Source organism: Rhinatrema bivittatum, chromosome 8 (genome assembly GCF_901001135.1).
Source record: "Rhinatrema bivittatum chromosome 8, aRhiBiv1.1, whole genome shotgun sequence".
Lineage (NCBI taxonomy): Eukaryota > Metazoa > Chordata > Amphibia > Gymnophiona > Rhinatrematidae > Rhinatrema > Rhinatrema bivittatum.
The window spans coordinates 271,764,836-271,789,021 of NC_042622.1; the positions used below are offsets into that span (position 1 = coordinate 271,764,836).

The following is a 24,186-nucleotide window of genomic DNA, read 5'->3' on the forward strand; positions in this document are numbered from 1 at the left end:
GGTCCGGCCATTATACCCTAACTTGCATCAAATGTGCCCAAATGATGCCAAAGGGTTGGAAAGCCTGCTTAGAAAAAATGGTTTTTCTTTTTCATTCAAAACCCCAACTCCATCGACCGCTTTGACTTCATCTGAGCTGGTGCCATCGACCTCTTGCCAGCAGTGTGACTCCAGTGCGGCCCGGCCGGCATAGACTACTCCAAAGGTGTCTACATCTTCCTCATCACCTCAGAACCAAGGAGAACATCGTGAAAAGCGTCGATCCAGGCAAGCCCTCTGTATCAGCGCCGACAGAGCCATCGACAAATCCCATCCAGAGAAGGCCCTATCCTCCGCTGCGACCGGGTCACTGAGGCATTCCCTCACTTTCATCGGTGCAGGGAGTCGTGACTCCACTTTTATCAGTGGATTCTCCGGCTATGCCTCTATTGCCTCCTATTCCGGAGCCGGGGTTACTCACCCCAGGCCTCCGTGAGGAATTGGATCGGATGATCCAAGAGGCCATCGGAAAAGCACTGAAGGGATTCCAGCAGTCTAGATAAGGATAGACATGAGTGCCCAATTGCTGTGATTTATTATTTTATTTTTCGCTCATACTTTTACTATAAACGAGACTGAAGGGGGACCCCTGCTGGCTGCAGGGTCAGTGCATTGCTGGGCATGCCCAGTAGGTGCCAGTCAAAGTTCTAGAAACTTTGAAAAGTGTTCCGTGACAGGGCTCCATCTGATGTCACCCATATGTGAGGACTAACATCCTGCTGTCCTGGGAGAACACCTGTTACAGGTAAGCAACTTTGCTAACTATCTAAGCTGCTATTTTCCACAGGGGGGGATAGAGAGGACAGTTACTCTACAGCTGAAGATGAGTTTCCAGCTGTAAAAAAAACTTTGCTTTGGATTTTTTCTGAGTTGTCTGTGAGTGCTCTAGTGCTGCTACTTTTGTCACTTTGTGAAGTTCATAAAGATTGAAAACTCAGTCTTGTTTTAGTTTTCAAGAAAAAGTTTGGGGAAAGATTAGGGATCTTCCCGGATGTAATCAAATCTACACAGATAAGACAATTTCTTGGTAAGAGACAAAACTTTAAGAATTGGTGCCACCTTTCAGCTACAGTTTCATTTAAGTGTCATATAAAGCTGAAAAGTTCTGTTTTTCAACTGAGAGCAACTGGAGAGAGTTCTCCATGATAAAGAAGCTACATCATGAACAGTATGGCTGGCATATGTAGTTTATAGGGGAACTTTTCCTTATTCTTTTTTCCTATCTTGTTAGGTACCCACATAGAACAGAACATACTAGTTAACTCTTTGAACCCATTGTCCCTGAATTGAGGGGCGGCCTAATTTCAATATCACCCGTAATACCGGTGCAGGAGTCCTGTGGGCAGCAAACAATACTAATATTAAAAATAGCACATTGACAAAAATTATTGGTTTTCCCGAGGAGCTTAGGGTTGACTGGTTTATCGCCATAGGAACCTAGGGTTCAAAGGATGGATATACGCTACTACTGCCATCGGGGAAAGCCTGCGCGTTCGGCGCCGAGCCCCGCCGGGGGAAGGTAAGGAAATAAACTCTCTCCCCCCAGGCAGTCCCTGCGCCGACAGCGCGGCTCATTCAGCAGCAAGGCAGATAAAAAACAGCTGCCCACATTTAAAAAAACGCGCCGAGAACGCCGCGATCGGAAGCCCCGCCCGCCCTCCAATAGGAGCCAGCCCAGAGGGGATTTAAAAAGTCTTCAGCCAGGCGCCGCGCGCCGTGCGTCGCGCGCCAAAGGCGCGCGACAAAGGGGCCTGCCCCTTTGTCTCGCCCCTTTGTAGAGCCCCGAGGAGGCTCGAGCCATACCTGCGGAACAACCTAAACCCCCAAACCTCCAACATAGGCAACAGCCAGCAAAGGTATGGAACAGACCGTTTCAGCAGTATGGAATAAAAGTCTACCTCTCCAACAACTCTCCAGCCACCTCTGAGACCCCATGCAAAGGGCATCACCCCCTACCCTCCCGAAGCGCACAACGCTCAGCCCTCCTATCCAGACAGACTCAAACAGCTCGCTCAAACATCCAGCTCTTCAGCAGACAGACCCATGCTTCACTCTCAAGTTGACCTAAGCTCTTATATCATTCCTCCCACTGTCAGACTAGCCTTCCACCACGACCCACTTCCGTCCTAGAGAAGGCAACATGCAAATCTTCCCAATCCCTATCATATACCACCGCCACCTCCATCACACAAAAGCCTTCCAACAACCATCAAGACACACTACCAGATCTCTCATTCCAATCATGACGTCTCCGCTCACGCAGATGCTAGGTCTCACCATGTTCTCACTTACCCTTCTCAACGCACAATCGCTAACAAAGAAAACACACGTCCTCAATGACTTCCTCTCAGATTCAAAGCCAGATATCTGTGCCATCACAGAAACCTGGCTAAAAAGCTCAGACACAGCCCTAATAAACCAGTTACCGACTCACCTCTACGACATCATCTCGATCCCCAGGAAAAAGAAACGAGGAGGTGGTATTCTTCTAGCCTCCAAAAAGGAATTTAAACTTAATTCACTTCCAATCAAAATCATCACACCTACAAAACTCGAATTAGGCCTTTTCAAATCTAAACTCCTACAAATTCTTCTAATATATGCTCCGCCAGGACTTCTGGACTCAGATATTTCCCCCCTAATAGAAACAATAGCCAAATACATCAATATGGACTCGCCAGCCATAATAATGGGGGACTTCAACCTCCATGTAGACGCCTCTCCCCTCACCCCTAACTGTGAAGTACTCCTTTCCACCCTGGGTGCAATGGGCTTTAAACAAATCATAGAAAAACCAACCCATAAAGCAGGACACACTCTGGACCTCATCTTCATCAATTCTAATATATCTTATAAAAATGATCCTATCTGTACCACAATTCCCTGGTCAGACCATTCAATAATTACAACCACACTCATGACTCAAGAAAGCCCTAAACCTCCTCAACCACCTTCCACCATCCAATTTAGGAAAACCTGCACTTCTGACACACTCAGTGATCAACTCACCAAAGAACTCCCCAACCTGGACACCACGAGCCCAGATGCAGCCTTCCTCTCTTGGCACAATATCACTGAGGCAATAGCAAATAAATTATGTCCTAAAACGGTGAAAATAATCAACTCAATACAGAAGAAGAAACAACCCTGGTTCTCCCCAGAACTCAAGCAGATGAAACAAAACCTCAGACACAAAGAATACGAATGGCGTAAGATCCCCAACTCCACTAATTTAGCTGATTACAAACGCACCCTCCACAACTACAGGATCACCATCTTAAAGACAAAAAGAGACTTCTATGCCCACAGAATACACGACCTTCAATTTGATGCCAGGACCCTATTCTCTTACGTCTCCCAACTCACAAAATCCCCTACACCCACCATTCCAGACGACCAAGCACAAACCAAAGCAGACGAATTAGCACTCTACTTTCAGAAAAAAACTGCAGACACATTAGCACGCCTACCGAACAATGCAACTCCACCCTCCATAATTTTCAATTCCAGGACTTATATTGGGGCCATCCTTGATTCCTTTGAACCTACAACACCACTGGAAATCGAATCTATACTTAAGAAACTAAAACCATCAAACCACCCAACAGATCACATTCCAACTAAACTACTGCTTCTCATCCCGAATACTATTTCCAGAGCATTGGCCAACATTATAAATTGCTCACTCTCCCAAGGAATCTACCCGGACAGGCTGAAAACCGCATCCCTCAAACCTCTCCTGAAGAAACCTAACCTCGACACAAGTGAACCTTCTAACTTCCGCCCCATATCCAACCTCCCTTTTTTAGCAAAAATCATGGAGAAAGTTGTTAATACACAACTTTCCGTATACCTGGAAGAGCACAATATCTTTCACCCATCCCAATATGGCTTTCGTAAAGCAGCGAGTACAGAAACCCTTCTTATCTCCCTTGCCGACCACATCCTCATGGGCCTAGACAAAGGTCAATCTTTTATCCTAGTCCTTCTGGACATTTCATCCGCATTTGACACCGTGAACCACTCCATCCTACTAAATCGCCTAGCAGAAATCGGATTAACAGGATCTGCACACAGCTGGTTTAACTCCTTTCTAAGTAACAGAAGCTTCAAAGTAAAAATCAATAACAACGAATCCCCAGATGTCAAATCAACATTAGGAGTACCACAAGGCTCTTCCTTATCACCCACACTATTCAATATATACCTCCTGCCCCTCTGTCAACTGCTCACGGACCTAAAATTAAAATTCTATCTATATGCAGATGACGTACAGATTCTGATTCCCATTACAGAATCTCTCCCTAAATCTCTCGCCTTTTGGGAAATCTGCCTCAAATCTATAAACAGTCTGCTCACCAACTTGAATCTAGTTCTGAACGCAAATAAGACTGAACTCCTAATCATCTCCTCGGACCACTCGGCCGTAATCAATCCACCAGCAGGCAACACCCAGATCACGCAAGTAAGGGACCTTGGAGTAATCATTGATAACCGTCTGAATCTTAAGAAAGCCATCAATAACACTACCAAGGACTGCTTTTATAAATTACAAGTCATGAAAAGGCTCAAACCCCTCCTCCACTTCCAAGATTTCAGGACAGTGCTCCAAGTCACACTCTTTTCCAAAACAGATTACTGTAACTCTCTTCTCCTCGGGCTCCCTACTTCATCTATCAAACCACTACAGATGCTCCAAAATGCTGCGGCAAGAATCCTGACTAATACCAACAGAGGAACACACATCACCCCCATACTACAGAACCTGCACTGGCTGCCAATCAAATATAGAATATTACACAAGGCTATCACTATAATTCACAAAGTCATTCACAACCAACAACAACTAGACCTCCAGATTCCCCTCAAATTATACACATCAGACAGACCGATTCGAGAAGCATATAAAGGCACCCTGCAACCCCCTACAACGAAATCTACCCGCCTATCATCTACCAAAGAACGAACCTTCTCTACAGCTGGCCCAGCCATCTGGAACAAGATGCCCACAGAACTCAGATTAGAACCATGCCCGTCTACCTTCCGCAAAAAACTTAAGACATGGCTCTTCATCCAGGCCTTCACTTAACCAACAGTTCCAGCAATTCCTCACTAATTCAGACACTGACTCCTAGCTAAACTCTATGACAAGTGTAGCCTATACACTTACGCCTCTTCTCATCATATTATTGTATTATCTAATTTGTTCAGTTATGCCTTCTATCGCTCCGGCTATTCTAGCCATCCAGGTTAATACCCCCTGTTATATGTAACTTTCATTTCTTGTTATATGATTGACTTTGTTATTCCCCTCATGTTATTTGTAAACCGATCTGATATGAATTTCTTTCATGAAGGTCGGTATATAAAAATGTTAAATAAAAATAAATAAATATAGACATCTATTTCCCTATTGATTAATAGTTACTATGCTGATTAGTTTTATTTCCAGTATCTATTGAATAACTGTATTGCATTTTCTGAACTTGATAAAAATAAATAAAATAAAATCTACTGTGGCAGGGTCCAGTTCTCTCTGAAGATCTATCTCGCTTTTATTTTGTCTTGGCTATAGAGAGCAGGCTGCAATGAGGAGGTGATGTCCACTACAAGTGAAGGGAAGAGGTCCACTTACCATATGTTTGGGTTTGAAGTTTGGTTTTTTGAGATGGGAATGTCCCTTTCAGGATGCTGCGGCTTTTGATTTGGTCCCCCCCACCCCCTTTTTTTTTTTTTTTTAAGGAGTTTTTCCTTAAATTTCCTCAAGGTGCAGGTGGTAGCTCTTAACCTGTTACAGAAGGAGGGTCTGGAGATAGCCTTAGCTTCTCATCCTGATGAGGTGCTTTTTTTTAAAGGGAGCAAAGCATGTTTATCCACGCGGTGATTATTTTCTTCCTGGGATCTCAATTTGGTGTTGAGTCTTGTGTAAGGCTCCATTTGAGCCTGTCTGACATCTATGAAGAATCTGAGGCTAAAGATTCTTTCTGATAGTGTTCTGCTTGGTCAGGTGTATTTTGGAACTGCAGACTGTTGTGCAGGAATTGGTTTCTAATCATATGGTCTCATCCTTGGCGAAGGTGGTGTTCTTGTTTTATCTCAAAACAAATGAAATTGCTGTTATTAAAGTTGGAGTTGAATGCGAGATTCCAGGAACTTCACTCCATTGGATGTGCATGGAGTCAGATGTTTGAAAGCATCTAATGCTTTCAGGAGGTCAGAACATCTGTTTGTGCTGTTTTAGTGGTTATAAGAGAAGGGAGAAAAGTGTTAGATTTCCTTATTGGATGGTTAAGGAGGCGATTAGTTCTACCTACATGTTTGACCTGGTTGTTCCTGAAGGACACCAGGGTTCCATTAGGGTTCAGACTGCTTTCTGGGCAGAGCTTCATTAGGTGATACTGCACAAGATTTGCAAGGCGGCTGCATGGGTGTCATTGCATACCTTCTCTAAACTTGCTGGATGTGTAAGATAAGAGACATATCTTTTATTTATAACTTTTTTTTATACCGAAGTTCAAGTAACAGGGTTACTTATTCCGGTTTACATTACAACAAGTAGCAAATAATGACAAATATGTCTTACAATGAACAAGGGAGTGAACAACTTGGAGAACATAACTAGATAAGAGACACTATCTTTTGAAGCAGGCATCTTGAAAGCAGACTTATAGCACTTCCTCTTGGAGTAAGGGTTGCTTGGGTACATCCCACGCATCTGGACTGGTCTGATGGGCTAAGGAAGGACAAATGTGGTTATCAATTTTCTTGAGTCCTATCAGACCAGTCCAGAGTCTTTCCCAGATTAGCCTTTAGCCTGTCTTGGACTTGTAGAATCTGTGTGAAACTTTACAGCTACTGATCAGGTCCCATTGGGGTTCACCTGAGTATTTTGCTCACATACACGGTGGTAGTGGTGGTGGTGGATCGTTAATTTTTAGTTTGCTTTGATATAGAGATATTGAGGTGCTGGTGGTGGCAGAGTTACCTATATAGGGTGACATTGGCAAAGCTCTTACTGTCTTCATCTTTTGCTAGGGGAGCAAAACCTATGCATCTGAACTGGTCTGGTAGGACACAAGGAAAGAATTGGCAATTAAGAACCAAATGTTTCCATTGCTCTTAAAGGCCTAGAAAGATGTGAGCTAGTGTACTCTATTCTAAGATTTTTTTTTTTTTTTAAGAAACTTGTTTGCTAACTTGTTCTCTGTTCTCTTGATAGGTAGACCCAAAGAAAAGAATAACAGTTAAGCATCTTCTGAATCACCCTTGGCTCCTGCAGGGTTATAAATGTCCTGTTGAGTGGCAGAGTAAATATCCAGTAAGTATAGATCACATGGAACATAGATCACACTATGCATAGCTATTGGTTTGTATGTGTTTCTGCTTTAGTTCTGCCAGGTATAATGCTCCTGTGCAAGTCAAGCATATTTATCTATTTTTATTTAGATTTTAAATGTCAATTTATTTTTATTTTTTATTTATATTTTTATTTGTTTCTTGATGAATCAGTTCTTAAGTGTTTCAATGTAATGTACATAAATTAAAATAATAAGTCAGACGCGTTGGTAGGATATGACCTGTCATTGCATGCAGAATTACCTGAACAGGAAAGGACTACAAATACAACGTTGAAAATTAAGCCCTTGAAAAAGAACCGGGTAGGTTCGAAACATGGAACCATGTCGGGCACAGTAGCGGCTTCAGCGACAGCACAGCATTAAGCTAAGTTCACTATCACTTAAATGCAACAAATCACTTAAATGCAACAAAAATTATTGAAAAAAATTGATGTCTATGAATGACCGATGATTATAAATAAGGCATATCATCTAGCGATACTGCTATTCAGATGTAGCCTATTATGACAGGTCATATCCTACCAACGCGTCTGACTTATTAATTTTGTACCGGTGCACTTTGATTATTTACAGAGAGTTACCTTCACTGAGTACATAAACTGATTCTTTGAACATTGGGGTTCTTGTGAGACCAAGTTGATTAGCATAAATTAAAATAAACATACTATACAGTAAAGCTAAAATTGAGCAATACAAATTTCCTGGCGTGTAGCCAGATGGACTCAGAACGAATGGGGTATAGTATGCTCATGCTAGCAGTTGAAGACGGATCTGACGTCAGCACGGGTATATATACCCCCACAGGAAGCGTAGCAACTCAGTAATTTCCGTCTCCAAAGCAGTTTGGAGAGCCTGCACGCTCACTGAGCGTGTTTCCAATCTACTTTCTACTTTCTATATTCTTCTTACTAAATTTCTTCAGGAACATCGAGCCCCGCACTCCTGCGGTGATACCCTTGGGGTCCCTCCCCCAGTTGAGTTTCCCGGGGTGATTTCCGCGATCCCCCGGAGGTTTAAGACCTCGGTCCGGTGGCCGAATCGCGGCAGGGACGTAGCCCCCGGGCGAGAAGGGCTCGAGCGTGGCGAAAGAGGCGCCTCTGTTCCAGCGTGGACAAGGCAGCGGGTGCATTTCCTCAAGCGCGGCGGTGAATGTATTTCCCCTCTCCCCCCGCAGCCGGAGACCGCCCGGGTTCTAACCGGGAAGCGCCGAGGACCAGGTAAGGCGTACATCTCTTACTTTTTGGTCTCCGAGGAACGAGGATCGGCGGCGTTGTCTCCATGTGGCACGACGTGGAGGTCGCCATTTTTTCTGCCTTGTTCAGGTATTGAGCGCCCATGTAAGGCGTCTGTTGATGAGTGCATATTGCTGACCGCATATTAAGGAGCACATATTGTGTATCATTGTGCGTATATTGCTGACTGCATACTAATGAGCGCATATTGAATTTCATTGAGTGTATATTGCTAATCGCATACTCATGAGCACATACTGGATATCATTGAGATTGCTGCCGCATATTATTGAGCGCTTGTTGTAGTAAGCATATATTGCTGCCGCTTATTATTGAGCGCCTGTTGTATTGAGCACATATTGCTGCCGCATTTATTGAGCGCCTATTGTATTGAGCGCATATTGCTGCCGCATATTATTAAGCGCATATTCCTTAATGGAACAGAACGCCTCAGCGGCAGCACCTCCTGATGCTGGCATTAAAGCCCTCGGCCTGTGCTCAGCATGCCAGCTTAGGGCTATGCATAGCGAGGAGCCAGACTCCCTTTGTGCCCAATGTGAGGAGGCAGTGGGAGCCTCGGGCCAGGACCAGTCGCAACCGAGGTTTGCTGACAGTTCCCCAGGGGCCAAACCGGATCTAGCGGGCAGTCTCGAACAACCTGGAATCCCGGGGGACCTGGTACCCAGACGACTAGAGACCGCTTCCATTTCCTGGGTGGATCTCTTTAAGGGGATTCATGCCTTTGTACAGATGCAGTCAGCTTCCCGTCCAGGCCCTGCTGCTATGACCGCTGCGGTTGTTCCTCCAGCTGATCCTGCCCCTGGATCTTCGCACTCTTCTCAGGGGCCCCCGCCTCCGAGCAGTCCGGCTCAGGCGGACTTTGATGTCTCGGCGGATGAGTCGGAGCCCCCGGAGGAGGGGGAACTTCCCTCAGGGATTGAGCCATATCGAACCATGAGACGGTTCTTTCTCAAGGAAGATCTCTCCGACCTGGTATCTCAGTGCCTGGCGGAGTTGGCTATTACAGGTCCCAGCACTACGGCGCCCTCTACGCAGAACCCTCTGCTGGAAGGTCTTCGTCCTCCAGCCCGCCATTTTCCCTTCTTACAGGCAGCACAGCAATTGATAGATTTAGAATGGGCTGCACCAGCAGCCTCATTCAAAGGGGGTCGGGCCCTGACGGGCATGTACCCTCTGGAACTGGCAATTGAGGAGATGTTGGTGTGCCCTCAGGTGGACGCCTTGGTCAGCGCTGTGGTCAAGCGCACTACCATTCCAGTTGAAGGGGGGCGGCCCTCCAGGAGGCTCATGACCGCCTGGATGCCATCCTGAAACAGACCTTTGAGGTAGCAGCTCTATCTTTGTGGATCGCAACCTGCTGCACAGTGGTGACGCGTTCCTGTTTGTCACAGGTCAGGAACAATGCTCCGGCAACAGACATGGAGTCAGCTCTCTCGCACCTCACAGATGCTGCATCAGACCTAGTCCGTACAACAGCCAAGGGGGTCTCATCCTCCGAGGCAGCTCTGGATACGGAATTGGTCAGCCGATGCGCCTTCGAAGACACATCTCACCAGAATGCCCTTTAGGGGTTCTTTCCTGTTTGGCAGCGACCATGATAAACTGGCCAGCATATGGGGCACCTCTCCAGTACCCCGACTGCCAGAAGATCGGTTCAGAAGGAACCAGCGCGCCTTTCCAAGGCTCTCCAGAGGTAGAAGCTCCCAGCGCTTCACTCCCTATAAGAGTCGCTACCAGGCACCTCGTCCTCAGGCCAGGAACCAGTCCTTTCGGAACAAGCAGCGCAAGAGGGGAGCCGGCTTGGGTTCGGGTCCCGGCCGTGCCTCCCAATGAGAGTCAGCCGATCCATCTGGGGAACGGAGCCATAGGGGGCAGGTTAACCCTCTTCTACCCCAGATGGGTCGAGATTACGTCAGACCAGTGGATCCTCGCCATCATCCGAGAGGGGTATTATCTGGACTTTCATCATCTCCCTCCGGACAGGTTTGTGGAATCTTCGTGTCCCATACACAAGAAGGCAGCCTTGGAAACTACCCTGGCGAGGCTCCTGTCCTTGAAAGCCATCATCCCAGTACCTGCCTGGGAAATGAATTCTGGACACTATTCCATTTATTTCATGGTACCCAAGAAAGAGGGCACTTTCCGGCCCGTGTTGGACCTCAAGTCAGTCAATTGATACTTAAGGGTCCCGAGGTTTCGCATGGAAACTCTGCACTCAGTCGAGACCGCAGTACAGCCAGGAGAATTCCTCACGGCCTTGGACTTGTCAGAAGCTTACCTGCATATTCCGATCCATCCGGATCATCAGCGCTACCTACGCTTCAAGGTTCTGGGACGCCACTTCCAATTCCCGGCTCTGCCCTTCGGGTTAGCCACGTCGCTGCGGACCTTCACCAAGGTGGTCGTAGTGGTAGCAGCGGCGCTCAGAAGGGAAGGAATCCTGGTCCATCCCTACCTGGACGATTGGCTGATCAGGGCGAAATCACGGGAGGAGAGCCATCGGGCAACCAACAGAGTGATCGCCCTTCTGGAAAGCCTGGGATGGGTAGTCAACCTCAACAAGAGTTGCCTACAGCCTTCCCAATCACTGGAATACCTGGGAGTACAGTTCGACATCCAGGCAGACACAGTCAGTCTCACTACCAAGAGAAGGTTAAAACTTCAGATGCGTCTCCGGTCCTTGATGGGAGCCAGCCGGCCCATAGTTTGGGATTATCTGCAGGTTCTCGGCCTCTTGGCCTCCACCCTGGAAGTGGTGCCCTGGGCAAGGGCCCATATGAGACCTCTACAATGCTCCCTGCTCTCTCGCTGGAGCCCCCGCTTCCGGAATTATTTCGTGCATCTCCCTCTGCCAGCCAGAGTGCGGACCCAGTTACGATGGTGGTTGCAGTCCAACCACACGAGCAGGGGGTCGAAGATGTCCTCCCCCATGTGGACTCTGCTCACCACAGATGCCAGCCTGAGCGGCTGGGGAGCACACTGCGAAGAACTCACCGCACAAGGGCAGTGGAACAGAGAAGAGTCGGGGTGGAACATCAACCGTCTAGAGGCACGAGCAGTCCGGTTAGCCTGCCTGCGATTTGCTCACAGATTGAAGAACAGAGCAGTCAGTGATGTCCGCCACCACGGTGGCATACATCAACCGTCAGGGCGGAACCAGAAGCCGACAGGTATCTCTAGAGAGAGCCCCGCTGATGGCTTGGGCAGAGGCGAATCTTCAGGACATCTCCGCCGTCCACATTGCCGGGAAGGACAACACCACGGCAGACTTCCTCAGCAGAGAGAGCCTAAATCCGGGGGAATGGCAGCTGTCACCCACAGCCTTCCAGATGATTGTGGATCACTGGGGGATTCCAGACAAGTCCAATGCTCAAGTACCCAGATACTTCAGCCGCAAGCGAGATCCGTTCTCACACGGGATCGACACCCTGGTTCAGCCATGGCCTCCAGGGACTCTGCTCTATGCTTTTTCTCCATGGCCTCTGCTGGGCGCCATCATCAACAAGATTCAGAAGCACCGGGGCCTAGTTCTTCTAGTGGCTCCAGATTGGCCAAGAAGACCCTGGTACGCGGACATGAGAAGACTACTGGCAGGGGAGCCCCTTCCCCTGCCTCCTCTCAGGGACCTGCTTCGTCAAGGTCCCATCCTCCACGAGGATCCGGCTCAATTCTCTCTTACGGTCTGGCCATTGAGAGGGCTAGACTGAAGAAAAGGGGTTACTCGGAGCCCGTGATAGATACACTCCTCCGAGCCCGCAAGTTTTCCACATCCCTCACCTACGTAAGGATCTGGAGAATATTTGAAGACTGGTGCGATACTCAGGACACCAATCCACATGCGACCACTATTCCTATTGTTTTGGATTTCCTGCAGGATGGGCTTCAGAAGGGTCTCTCCCTCAGCTCCATCAAGGTTCAAGTAGCTGCACTGTCTTGCTACGGTCCCAGGGGGGATGGCAAGACCATTGCCACGCATCCAGATGTTTCTCGCTTCCTGAAAGGAGTCAAGCACATTCGTCTGCCACTGAAGTGGCCAGTGCCTTTGTGGAACCTCAACATAGTTTTGGATTTCCTCGCGGGATCCACCTTCAGACCCCTTCGGGGCCTGTCTCTCCGTTCTCTAACTTTGAAGATGGTGTTTTTGCTGGCCGTATGTTCAGCACGCCGTATCTCAGAGCTACAGGCGCTGTCCTGCCAGGATCCCTTCCTTAGGATCACTCCAGAGGCTATCCATCTTCGCACGGTTCCATCCTTGCCGAAGGTAGTCTCACAATTTCACCTCAATCAAACCATATCCTTGCCTACCACAGCGGGTTTGAAGAAATCTGAAGAAGGGCGTTTGTTACGCCATCTCGACATCGGCAGATTGCTGCACAGATATCTGGAATTGACACAAGAAGTACGAAAGACGGACCATCTGTTCATCCTGCACAGCGGAAAGAAACAAGGTGAAGCGGCCTCTCGGCCCACCATCACCCGCTGGATTAAAGAAGTTATTAGAGCAGCTTACGTAGAGGCCGGGAAGTCGCCGCCTCTACAAGTCGGGGCTCATTCTACCAGAGCCCAAGCAGCATCTTGGGCAGAATCCAGGATGCTGTCACCTGCAGAAATATGTAAAGCGGATAGAAGGTGTTTCCAAGATGGCGACATAGACAGTCGTTGCTAATGCTGCTCTCGCCTTGCTGTTACTTTCAAACAAACAACTGGTTTTCTTATTTAGAAATTATGCCGCATAAATGCAAGGGCAGGATCAGGGTGTTTCCTGCGGACCCTGATCAGGCAGTAGAGCAGAGATTAATAACGCAGTACACAACCACCTCACAGCAGCAACAGACGGTGAGCCCTATTGGCATTTCGCAGAGAGAAGCTTCGATTTCGCCCGGGGAAGTCACCTTAAGCCCGCCGGATTCTAGACAACCTCCATACGCTTCCTCACCCAAACCTGCCACTTCGACACAATTATTGACGGAGGGTGAAAGTCCCATCGAAGCTGTGCCCGCGGGAAGAAATGGCGGTGAGTTGGAGAATCTCCCTACCCTCACCCGGCAGAATCCGCAGGAGCCTCCGGAGATAGGAGCAGTGGGAGGAGTGGCTTCCTTGACCCGGGAGGAACACGGTACACCGGGTGAGTTTGGATTAAACAGCTTGGAGACGGAGGATTTGGTCAAGCCAGAGGTTGTCCCTAGATTCTCTCTGGGGAATGATGGCAGGTATGTCAAAGCTAATCAAGGAACAAACCTCTCAAATTATGAACTTGGGGAAAAAACTGGATTTAGTGGCTGGTGATAGTTGTCGTGCACAACAAGAGCAAGCACAAGCAACTGAAGCACTAAACCAGGATATGAGAAAGTTACAAGATGTATCCTTGAGTCTAATGAAAGAATCCCTAAATTCAGCGAGACGTTTGGAAGCCGTGGAAAATTTCCTTAGACATTTGAACATCAGACTTCTAAATTTCCCAAAAATATTGGGTGAATTACCAATAGTGACCTTCAAAAAAATATCTACAAGAGGTCTTGAAAATTCCATTGGAACAAATACCTCCTGTGAAGATCAGTTTTTTGGTGCAAAGAACTGGTAATGCTGTAACAAGAGAAGAGAATAGACCTGATATTGAGAATCTCACCCAGTATCTAGAAAATTCTGAGGTAGAAATTATAGAAAGGGCTGTGTTTATATCACTATACTCGGAACAAGATTTCAGCATGATAATGAGAGCGTATTTTAAAAATATAAAAGAGTTATATTTAGGCCAGTCTGTCCGATTATTTCCTGATTTATCCCGGCCGACCCAATTGCGTAGAAAAGTTTTTCTTACTATGAGAGAGGAAGTCTTGGCATTAGGAGCGAGTTTCCATCTTCGCTATCCTTGTAGATGCATTGTAAAAATTTCCAGCAATGTTTGTTTTCTTTAACCCCGAGCATTTGAGAGAATTCCTGATTGGTAAAAGTCAGCCACCACCAAACTAGAATATGAAAGAATTTAGTGTAGTACTATGTCTGAGGTTTTCCTAAATAATTTACCTGTGTCTTCTCAAGTATAGTAATTACGCCCCCCCCAATTTTCTTGCTTGGATTCATTGATATACTAAATTTAAATGGAATTATGTCAAGAGTTATATATCGATGATTATATGACCATTTGTACTTATAATTTGGTTTCTTGGTATATCATGAAACTGTTTCAAACAAATATATTATTTTGTGTAATTGTTTGTGAAAATTTGAGAAATAAAGAATTAAAAAAAAAAAAAAAAGAAATGTAAAGCGGCGACATGGTCCTCCCTCCATACCTTCTCCAGGTTCTACCGTCTGGATGTCCAGGCCAGGAAGGACACAGCATTTGCGAGGGCAGTCCTACACGGTCCTCAGGCCCCAGGCTGGGAGTAAAGCTTTTGTACATCCCATTCGTTCTGAGTCCATCTGGCTACACGCCAGGAAATGTTGAGATTACTTACCTGATAATCTCCTTTCCTTAGTGTGGACTCAGCATCCCGCCCAGGCTGCCAGTATACATGGGTTTCACCGATTCAAGGTAGGCCATATCATGTTCTTACATAAGAGCGTCCACTCTACCAGGTGTCGACGCCTTCCGGTTGTGAATGCTGGTGGTCTCCAGCTCCTATCAATCGGTCAGGGGAATCCTGTTCCACTAATTTCATTGATCATCAGTACATCCATAACAGCTTTTGCAAGGAAGATTACTGAGTTGCTACGCTTCCTGTGGGGGTATATATACCCCGTGCTGACGTCAGATCCGTCTCCAACTGCTAGCACGCGGATACTATACCCATTCGTTCTGAGTCCATCTGTCTACACTAAGGAAAAGGAGATTATCAGGTAAGTAATCCCAACATTATAGAAACAATCTAAAACTAAAATTTAAAATAAAAAAGTCTAAACATTGAAAATACTATTAAAAAAATACAAACTATAGTAAACTATAGAAAGTCACATTAAATATCTGTATAAATACTTAAAATATAGATATCTGTAAAATCAGAGGAGCAAAATTTTAAGGGACTTCTAAATTTGGCATAGTTTTTTTGATGGGACAACGACAAAGGAAAAGAATTCCAAAGACTGGGCGCCAGATAAGAAAAGCATATTTCACGAGTGTTCCAGTCTTATCTGTTTAGGTGAGGGGAGAATAGAAGCTCTAGTTATAAGGAATTGACTGGATAAATGTAACATCCGGACTTGCTAGAGACTAAGTTCCTGGATGTAATAAGTGACTGCTTCATGGAGCAATTGGTTCAGGAACCAACAAGAGAGGGGAGCTATTTTAGATTTAATTCTTAGTGGAACGCAAGATTTGGTGAGAGGTAATGGTGGTGGGGCCACTTGGCAACAGTGATCATAACGTGATCAAATTTAAACCAATAACTGGAAGGGGGACAATAAGTAAATCTGCAGCTCTAACACTAAACTTTCAAAAGGGAAACTTTGATAAAATGAGGAAAATAGTTAGAAAATAACTGAAAGGTGCAGCTGTAAAGATTAAGTGTTCAACAGGCAAGGACATAGTTTAAAAATACAATCCTAGAGGTGCAGTCCATATGTATTCAACACATTAAGGAAGGTGGAAGGAAGGCAAAACGATTACCATCATGGTTAAATGGTGAGGTGAAGGAGGCTATTTTAGCCAAAAAAAAATCATTCAAAAATTGTAAGAAGGATCCATCTGAAGAAAATAGGATAAAACATAAGCATTGTCAAGTTAAGTGTAAAACATTGATAAGACAGGTGAAGAGAGAATTTGAAATGAAGTTGGGGAGAGGGGGAGGGGGTGGGAGGGATTTGTAGGTAATTCGTGCAGAAATAGGAAGCCAGTGAAGAGAGGTTAAAATGGGTGTAATGTGTTAGTTCCTTTTTTTCCGGTAAGGATTCTGGCAGCTGAGTTCTGCAGTATTTGGAGAGGTTTGAGGGATGATGAAGGGATTCCAATAAGTAATGAGTTGCACTAATCGAAGGTGGAGAAAATAAGCAGTTGGAGGATGGTTCTGAAGTCAGAAGGGTTGAGAAATGGCTTTATGTGTCGTAGGGTTAGTAGCTTGTGGTATCTGTCTTTTGTTTTATTTACAATGTGGGGTTTGAATGAGAGTTCAGCATCGATAGTAACTCCAAGGTTCCTGGTATGGGTGGTAGGGATTATAGTTGTCATTTGTTTATCTAGGATTGTCAGGGGTGGCGGAGTTAGATTGGGTTTTTTATCCATGAGTATGATTTCAGTTTTGTCGAAGTTGATTGAGTTTCAGGGAGTTTAGTAAGTGCTTGATTGAGATAAGTAGATCTGATGTTTTTTTTTGTATGCGTCTTCAATTGAGTTTTGAATGGGAATTAGAAGCTGAATGTCATCAGCGTAGAGGAAATGTGAGATTCCATGATCTTTTAGTAGTTGGCAGATGGGTAGGAGGTAAATGAAGAGGGTAGCGGATAAGGCTAAACGTTGTGGAACTCCAGTTTTGAGGTCAATCATTTTTGATGAGGTGTTGTTGATCACTACTTGGTATAAATGATCTGGAAAGGAATACTATGAGTGAGATTATCAAATTTGTGGATGATACAAAATTATTCAGAATAGTTAAATCACAAGCGGATTGTGATAAATTACAGGAGGACCTTGCAAGATTGGAAGATTGGGCATCCAACTGGCAGATGAAATTTAATGTGGACAAGTGCAAGGTGTTGCATATAGGGAAAATAATCCTTGCTGTGGTTACACGATGTTAAGCTCCATATTAGGAGCTACCACCTAGGAAAATGATCTAGGCGTCACTGTAGATAATACATTGAAATCGTCAGCTCAGTGTGCTGCAGCAGTCAAAAAAAACAAACTATGTTAATTATTAGGAAGGGAATGGTGAATAAAATGGAAAGTGTCATAATGTCTCTATCGCTTCATGGTGATACTGTACCTTAAATACTGTGTACAGTTCTGGTCTCCACATCTCTGAAAAGATATAGTTTTCATGGAGAAGGTATAGAGAAGGGCGACCAAAATGATAAAGGGGATGGAACAGCTCGCCCTGTGAGGAAAGGCTGAAGAGGTTAGAACTGTTCAGCTTGGAGAAAAGATGGCTTGGGGGGGGGGGGGCATATGATAGAGGTGTTTAAAATCATGAGAGGTCTAGAATTGGTAAATGTGAATCGGTTATTTACTCTTTCGGATAATAAAAGGACTGGGGGCACATCATGAAGATAGCATGTGGCACGTTTAAAATTAATCGGAGAAAGTTCTTTTTCACTCAACGCACAATTAAACTCTAGAATTCATTGCCAGAGAATGGGGTTACAGCAGTTAGTGTAGCTGCTGTATAAAACATATAGGATAAAACAAGCATTGTCAAGTTAAGTGTAAAACATTGATAAGACAGATGAAGAGACAATTTGAAATGAAGTTGGCCATAGAGGCAAAAACTCATAATAAAAACTTTTTAAAATATATCCAAAGCAAGAAACCTGTGAGGGAGTCGGTTGGACCATTAGATGACAGAGGGGTTAAAGGGGCTAGTAGGGAAGATAAGGCCATTGCAGAAAGACTAAATGAATTCTTTGCCTCCGTGGTTATTAATGAGGATGTTGGGGAGATACCAGTTCTGGAGATGGTTTTCAGGGGTGATGAGTCAGACGAACTGAACAAAATCACTGTGAACCTGGAAGATGTAATAGGCCAGATTGACTAACTAAAGAATAGCAAATCACCTGGACCGGATGGTATGCATCCTAGGGTACTGAAAGAACTAAAAAATGAAATTTCTGATCTATTAGTTAAAATTTGTAACCCATCATTAAAATCATCCATTGTACCTGAAGACTGAAGGGTGGCCAGTGTAACCCCAATATTTAAAAAAGGCTCCAGGGGTGATCCAGGTAACTATAGACCAGTGAGCCTGACTTCAGTGCCTGGAAAAATAGTGGAAACTATTCTCAAGATCAAAATCGTAGAGCATATAGAAAGACATGACTTAATGGAACACAGTCAACATGGATTTACCCAAGGGAAGTCTTGCCTATCATATCTGCTTCATTTTTTTGAAGGGGTTAATAAACATGTGGATAAAGGTGAACCGGTAGATGTAGTGTATTTGGATTTTCAGAAGGTGTTTGTTAGGTTCCATATTAGGAGCTACCACCCAGGAAAAATCTAGGCATCATAGTGGATAATACTTTAAAATCGGCTCAGTGTGCTGCAGCAGTCAAAAAAGCAAATAGAATGTTAGGAATTATTAGGAAGGGGAATGGTTAATAGAACGGAAAATGTCATAATGCCTCTATATCTCTCCATGGTGAGACTGCACCTTGAATACTGTGTACAATTCTGGTCGCCGCATCTCAAAAAAGATATAGTTGCGATGGAGAAGGTACAGAGAAGAGCAACCAAAAATAACTGGGATAGAACAGCTCCCCTATGAGGAAAGACTGAAGAGGTTAGGGCTGTTCAGCTTGGAGAAGAGACGGCTGAGGGGGGATACGATAGAGGTCTTTAAGATCATGAGAGGTCTTGAACGAGTAGATGCGACTCGGTTATTTACACTTTCGAATAATAGGACAACTAGGGGGCATTCCATGAAGTTAGCAAGAAGCACATTTAAGACTAATCGGAGAAAATTATTTTTCACTCAACGCACAAAGCTCTGGAATTTGTTGCCAGAGGATGTGGTTAGTGCAGTTAGTGTAGCTGGGTTCAAAAAAGGTTTGGATAAGTTCTTGGAGGAGAAGTCCATTAACGGCTATTAATCACATTTACTTAGGGAATAGCCACTGCTATTAATTGCATCAGTGGCATGGGATCTTCTTAGTGTTTGGGTAATAGCCAGGTTCTTGTGGCCTGGTTTTGGCCTCTGTTGGAAACAGGATGCTGGGCTTGATGGACCCTTGGTCTGACCCAGCATGGCAATTTCTTATGTTCTTAGCTGGGTTTAAAAAAGGTTTGGATAAGTTCTTGGAGAAGTCCCTTAACTGCTATTAATCAAGTTGTCTTAGATATTAGCCACTGCTATTACTGGCATCAGTAGCATGGGATCTACTTAGTGTTTTTGTACTTGCCAGGTACTTGTAGCCTGAATTGACCACTGTTTGGAAACAGGATGCTGGGCTTGATGATCTCTTGGTCTGACCCAGTGTGGCATGTTCTTATGTAAATACTAGCATTAAAATTTAAAATTTTATCCTCGTTTGAGGAAAACCAAGAAGAGAATTACAGTAGTCTAGAGACGATAATATCAGAGAATGTACCAGAGTTCATAGATCAGATTCCCTTAGGAAAGGTTGAAGTCTCAATAGCATGTGAAGTTTAAAATAAGTTCCTTTTTATTACTTTACTAATATGTGGCTTCAGTGACAGAGGAGGCTATAAAGACCCCAAGATTCCATGCCTGGGTGATACTTGGAATCTGTCACCATCTATCATTAAGGAACCAGGGTCTGGATATCTAGATAAAGTAAAGAATTAGTCTTTGTCTATATTAAAAAGATGGTCAAGGAATAACAAGCTATTGCTAAATATGACAAACATTTGGCAATTTTATCAAGAATAATTAGTCCATAATGTGGACAAAAACTTGAATATAGTCTGCAAAGAGAGAGTAGCCCATATCCAGACTGGAAAGAATATGACATATTGGAGAGATATAAAAATTAAACGAGTCTGATTAGTGCCGATCCTTGTGGCACGCCTGTATTTTAGTTGAAAGGGATAGGATTTTTTTCCCTGAGTACTTTTGATTGTGTGTTAAATATCAAGGTGTACAATTTTGAGAGATTTAAATGTTTTGACAATTAAGATATTAAAAGTACATTAATTTAGTGTGGTTAATTAGGAGGAGTTTTAGCCTGTGATTAAAACTTGACTGAGTAGGATTCACCACTCGGTGTTTGAGGTTTTTTTCCTTTATATCTTTCCATGTTTTTTTCTAGCACAGCTTATTTTGTTTTGTACAAAATATTTTGATTTTACTTATGGAGATCTTCCCTCTTGGAATTTGAATGTAGATTTGACCTTTTTGGTGGATTCATCCTTTGGGTCCTTGAAGAGTAATTCAGTTAACCTTCTCACTCTGAGGTGGTATTTTTTAGTAGCCATCCTTCAACTGGAATGATTTCGGAGTTCCTGCAAAGAAATTTTGTTTTTCAGACAAGATGGTGAATCTTTGTACACTTCCATCATTTCTTCTAAAAGTGGGGTCATCTTTTCATCTTGGTCAGGTGGTATTTCCCGACCCTTCTTTTCATAGAGATTTGTGTGGAGAGGAATACTCTGCATCTGGATATGAGAATTCTCTTGAGATTTGAAGACCTTGAATAAATTCAGAAAGTTGGACCAAGTATATAATCTGAGCTCCAAGAAAAGGTGAATTAGGTTCAAAGTGTAACATGGCATGGACCTTTGGGCTAATGTGAGGATGAGTACCGCAAGGTGGCACTGTCCCATGTGGCAGGCCACAGGCTGATAGTAGATCAAGAGAAGTCTGTACAGGCTGAAGTTGTAGCAGGCAAGGCAGGGTCAGCGTTTGGTCAGAGGTTAAGGCAGACAGCAAACAAATGCATAGTTGAAGTCCAGGCGGAGTTGTGGTAGGCAAGGTGAGGTCAGTGTCTGGTCTGAGGTCAGCAAATGAAGATCAAAGCCAAGGAGATGAAGACCGGGGGAGACAGGTGAGGCAGGATGACTGGAACACAGCAATGCAGGGACATTGGAACCTGGCAGGACAGGAACACAAAGTAGCACTGCGGGCAGCAACATGGAAGGAGACCTGGTGCTGAGGTGCTGGTTGGTAGTACTGAGCTTCCTTATATACCAGAGCTAAGGTGACATCGGTGCCCACAATAAGTGCTGGCTGCATGGCCTATAAAAGGACTTCAGGAAGTGCAGCTGGTTTCAACCAAGCTCTGATGTATGCTGCAGAAAGCTATGCTTAGGAGTGTTTGCGTTACACACAGGCTCCATTAGTGCATTGGCTCAAAGGTTTGTGGTTACGGCAGTCTACGTGGATAAATGATTGTCATTCTCTAAGAGTGTGAGGGAACATTCCACTCGGTTGCAAGTGGCTTCATGTGTGGAACTTCAGTTGGTTTTGCCGGAAGAAATTGTTAAACCTGGTCTTTCTTACAGTCACTTTTGAAGTGCTATTAGCTTGATGTTTGAACTTCGGAAGAAACTACATTTGGCTCAAAAAATCGAGTGGGTTTGGCAGTATCCTGTCCTCTTGAGAAATAGCTTTGGTACATCCCATGTGTCTGGACTGGTCTGGTTGGATGAAGGAGAAATGTATTCTTACCTGATAATTTCCTTTCCTTGAATTTAGCCAAAGCAGTCCAGGGCTCTCCCTATTTTTTCAAATGATATCTGCTATTGCATCTTTAAGAAGAACAAATGGTTTGTTTTTCGTCTTTGGTAAATCTGAAGTTAAGTATGTTAAAATAAAGAAGAGCTTCTAGATATTATCTACTCCCTTCTGGAAGTATCCTGGTTGGGGTGGAGGGACAACTGATATACTCTATAATAGCAGGCTGAGGACAGCACAAATACCTACAAGGAGTGATGTCAGCAAACCTGTTAGCCTCCGTCTCCATCTGCTCACTGGTATAATCCATCCATCTGGACTGGTCTGGTGGATTTAAGAAAAGGCAGGACAAACTGTAGTGATCGGTGTAATCAGGATTCTTTATTGGTGTTACCCCGACTCTGGCCGAGTTTTGCTCACTCAGGAGCTGCCTCAGGGGCTACTACAAGAACAATATTAATTGGAATCACAGACTGACATACATATACATTGACAAATGAACATAAATGTGTTTATTACATATAAAATGTAAACAACTTAAAAATGACATCAACCTAAAAACGTTTTTTTAATTAAAATAAAAAAATTAATATAAAAAAATATAATAAACGTATAAATTAACGATGAATTAAAATCAATACCTGTACCAATGGTTGCTTGAATGATCTTATATGAATAATATGAGAACTTCACATCATATCAATTGGAATTACTGGGGAACAGAGGGAACACATGGTGTTATATGGGAAATGAACACATATAAGCAACCATTGGTACAGGTATTGAATATTAATACATAAGTCTTCCCTTAATAGACTTTCTCCTGTTCATACCACGTCCTTTTATCTTAGACATACACATACAGACAAATTTTGCACTTCATAGTTATAAGTTGCACAAGGTCACGTTAATTATACATTGGTACAATATGAGTACACAACTTTGTGGTTTGATTTTAATTCATCGTTAATTTATACATGTTTGTTAATTTTTTAAATATTTTAATTATATTTTAAAAAAACATTTTTTTAGGTTGTCATTTTTGTCGTTTACATTTTATATGTAATAAAAACATATTTATGTTCATTTGTCAATGTATATGTATGTCAGTCTTATGTGATTCCAATTAATATTGTTCTTGTAGTAGCCCCTGAAGCAGCTCCTGCGTGAGCGAAACTCTGCCAGAGTCGGCTAACACCAATAAAGAATCCTGATTACACCAATCACTACATTTTGTCCTGCTTTTTCGGCATTATTGATCGGCTTCCAATGTTTCTTGGATTTAAGAAAATGAAATCTAGATAAGAACAAATTTCTCCATTTTTCATTAATTTTAGTTTGTAATGATGTACATTATTTTGAAAGAAAGGCACAGACCATGATAGGAAAGGTCCTCTAAATCAAACTTTATATTTTCTTGTAGCTTGGGTATCTTGATGAAGACTGCATTACTGAACTTTCAGTGTTCCACAAACTCAGTAAACAAAGCACGACTGACTTGGTTTCTGAGGTAAGAGATATTTTTTCTATCCATGTGTTCAAGTAATACTTGTTTTCATTTTGTGATGTGGGTAAAACACTCTGCACAGAAAGAAGATAGTTACTGTAGACCTTATGAGGTTGAAAGGGGCACTCAAAAATACCTAGATGCTGGTTACCAGACAGTTGTTCATTGGTTCTATGTATCATCTTGATTTGCTGATCAGTTTTCTTGTAAGAGGAAAAATCATTAGTCTATATCTGCTACTTGTATTTTTGCATTTTTATTAAAAATAAGAAAAAGAATCATGAGTAGCATATATAGCTGCAGTCATGAACAACTTCATAAGTGAATGTTTCCATTGAGGATTCATCAAATACACTAGTAACTTGTTTTTTTTTTGTTTTGTTTTTTTTACTAAAACCTTATGAAGACTATGTGCAAAAGAGACATTTCCCAACTATGGTTCCTAGACTGAAAAAGACCAAGAAATGCAGACATGTTGAAAGATGACATCTAATATGAGCAGTGCAGGAGGTCAATCAGTCTATGAAGAGCCATTTATACAGTTCTAACATTGTGATGACAATGATATGGATTCTATTTATGGCTTTTCACCTTTTTATAAAAGGCCTTGCAGATTTGAGCATTAGACATTGAATTTGATGTCACATTTTCCCATGCAAGAGAAGTGAAAAAATTGGTTTCTTAGCATTCAGACAGGTTAATCCACACTAGTGGGTTATGCATCTCTACCAGTAGATGGAGACAAA

General features: G+C 43.7%; 1 protein-coding gene across 3 annotated transcripts in view; it reads left to right on the top strand.

The window, feature by feature from the left end:
- MELK (maternal embryonic leucine zipper kinase) overlaps window positions 1-24,186 on the top strand; it is a 265,917-nt gene that overhangs the window by 114,178 nt on the left and 127,553 nt on the right. For all 3 annotated transcript variants that reach the window (XM_029610905.1, XM_029610904.1, XM_029610906.1), the window contains 2 exons: window positions 7,259-7,357; window positions 23,357-23,443. In XM_029610905.1, coding sequence (XP_029466765.1) covers window positions 7,259-7,357; window positions 23,357-23,443 — 186 coding nt within the window. The remainder of the gene's footprint in view (window positions 1-7,258; window positions 7,358-23,356; window positions 23,444-24,186) is intronic.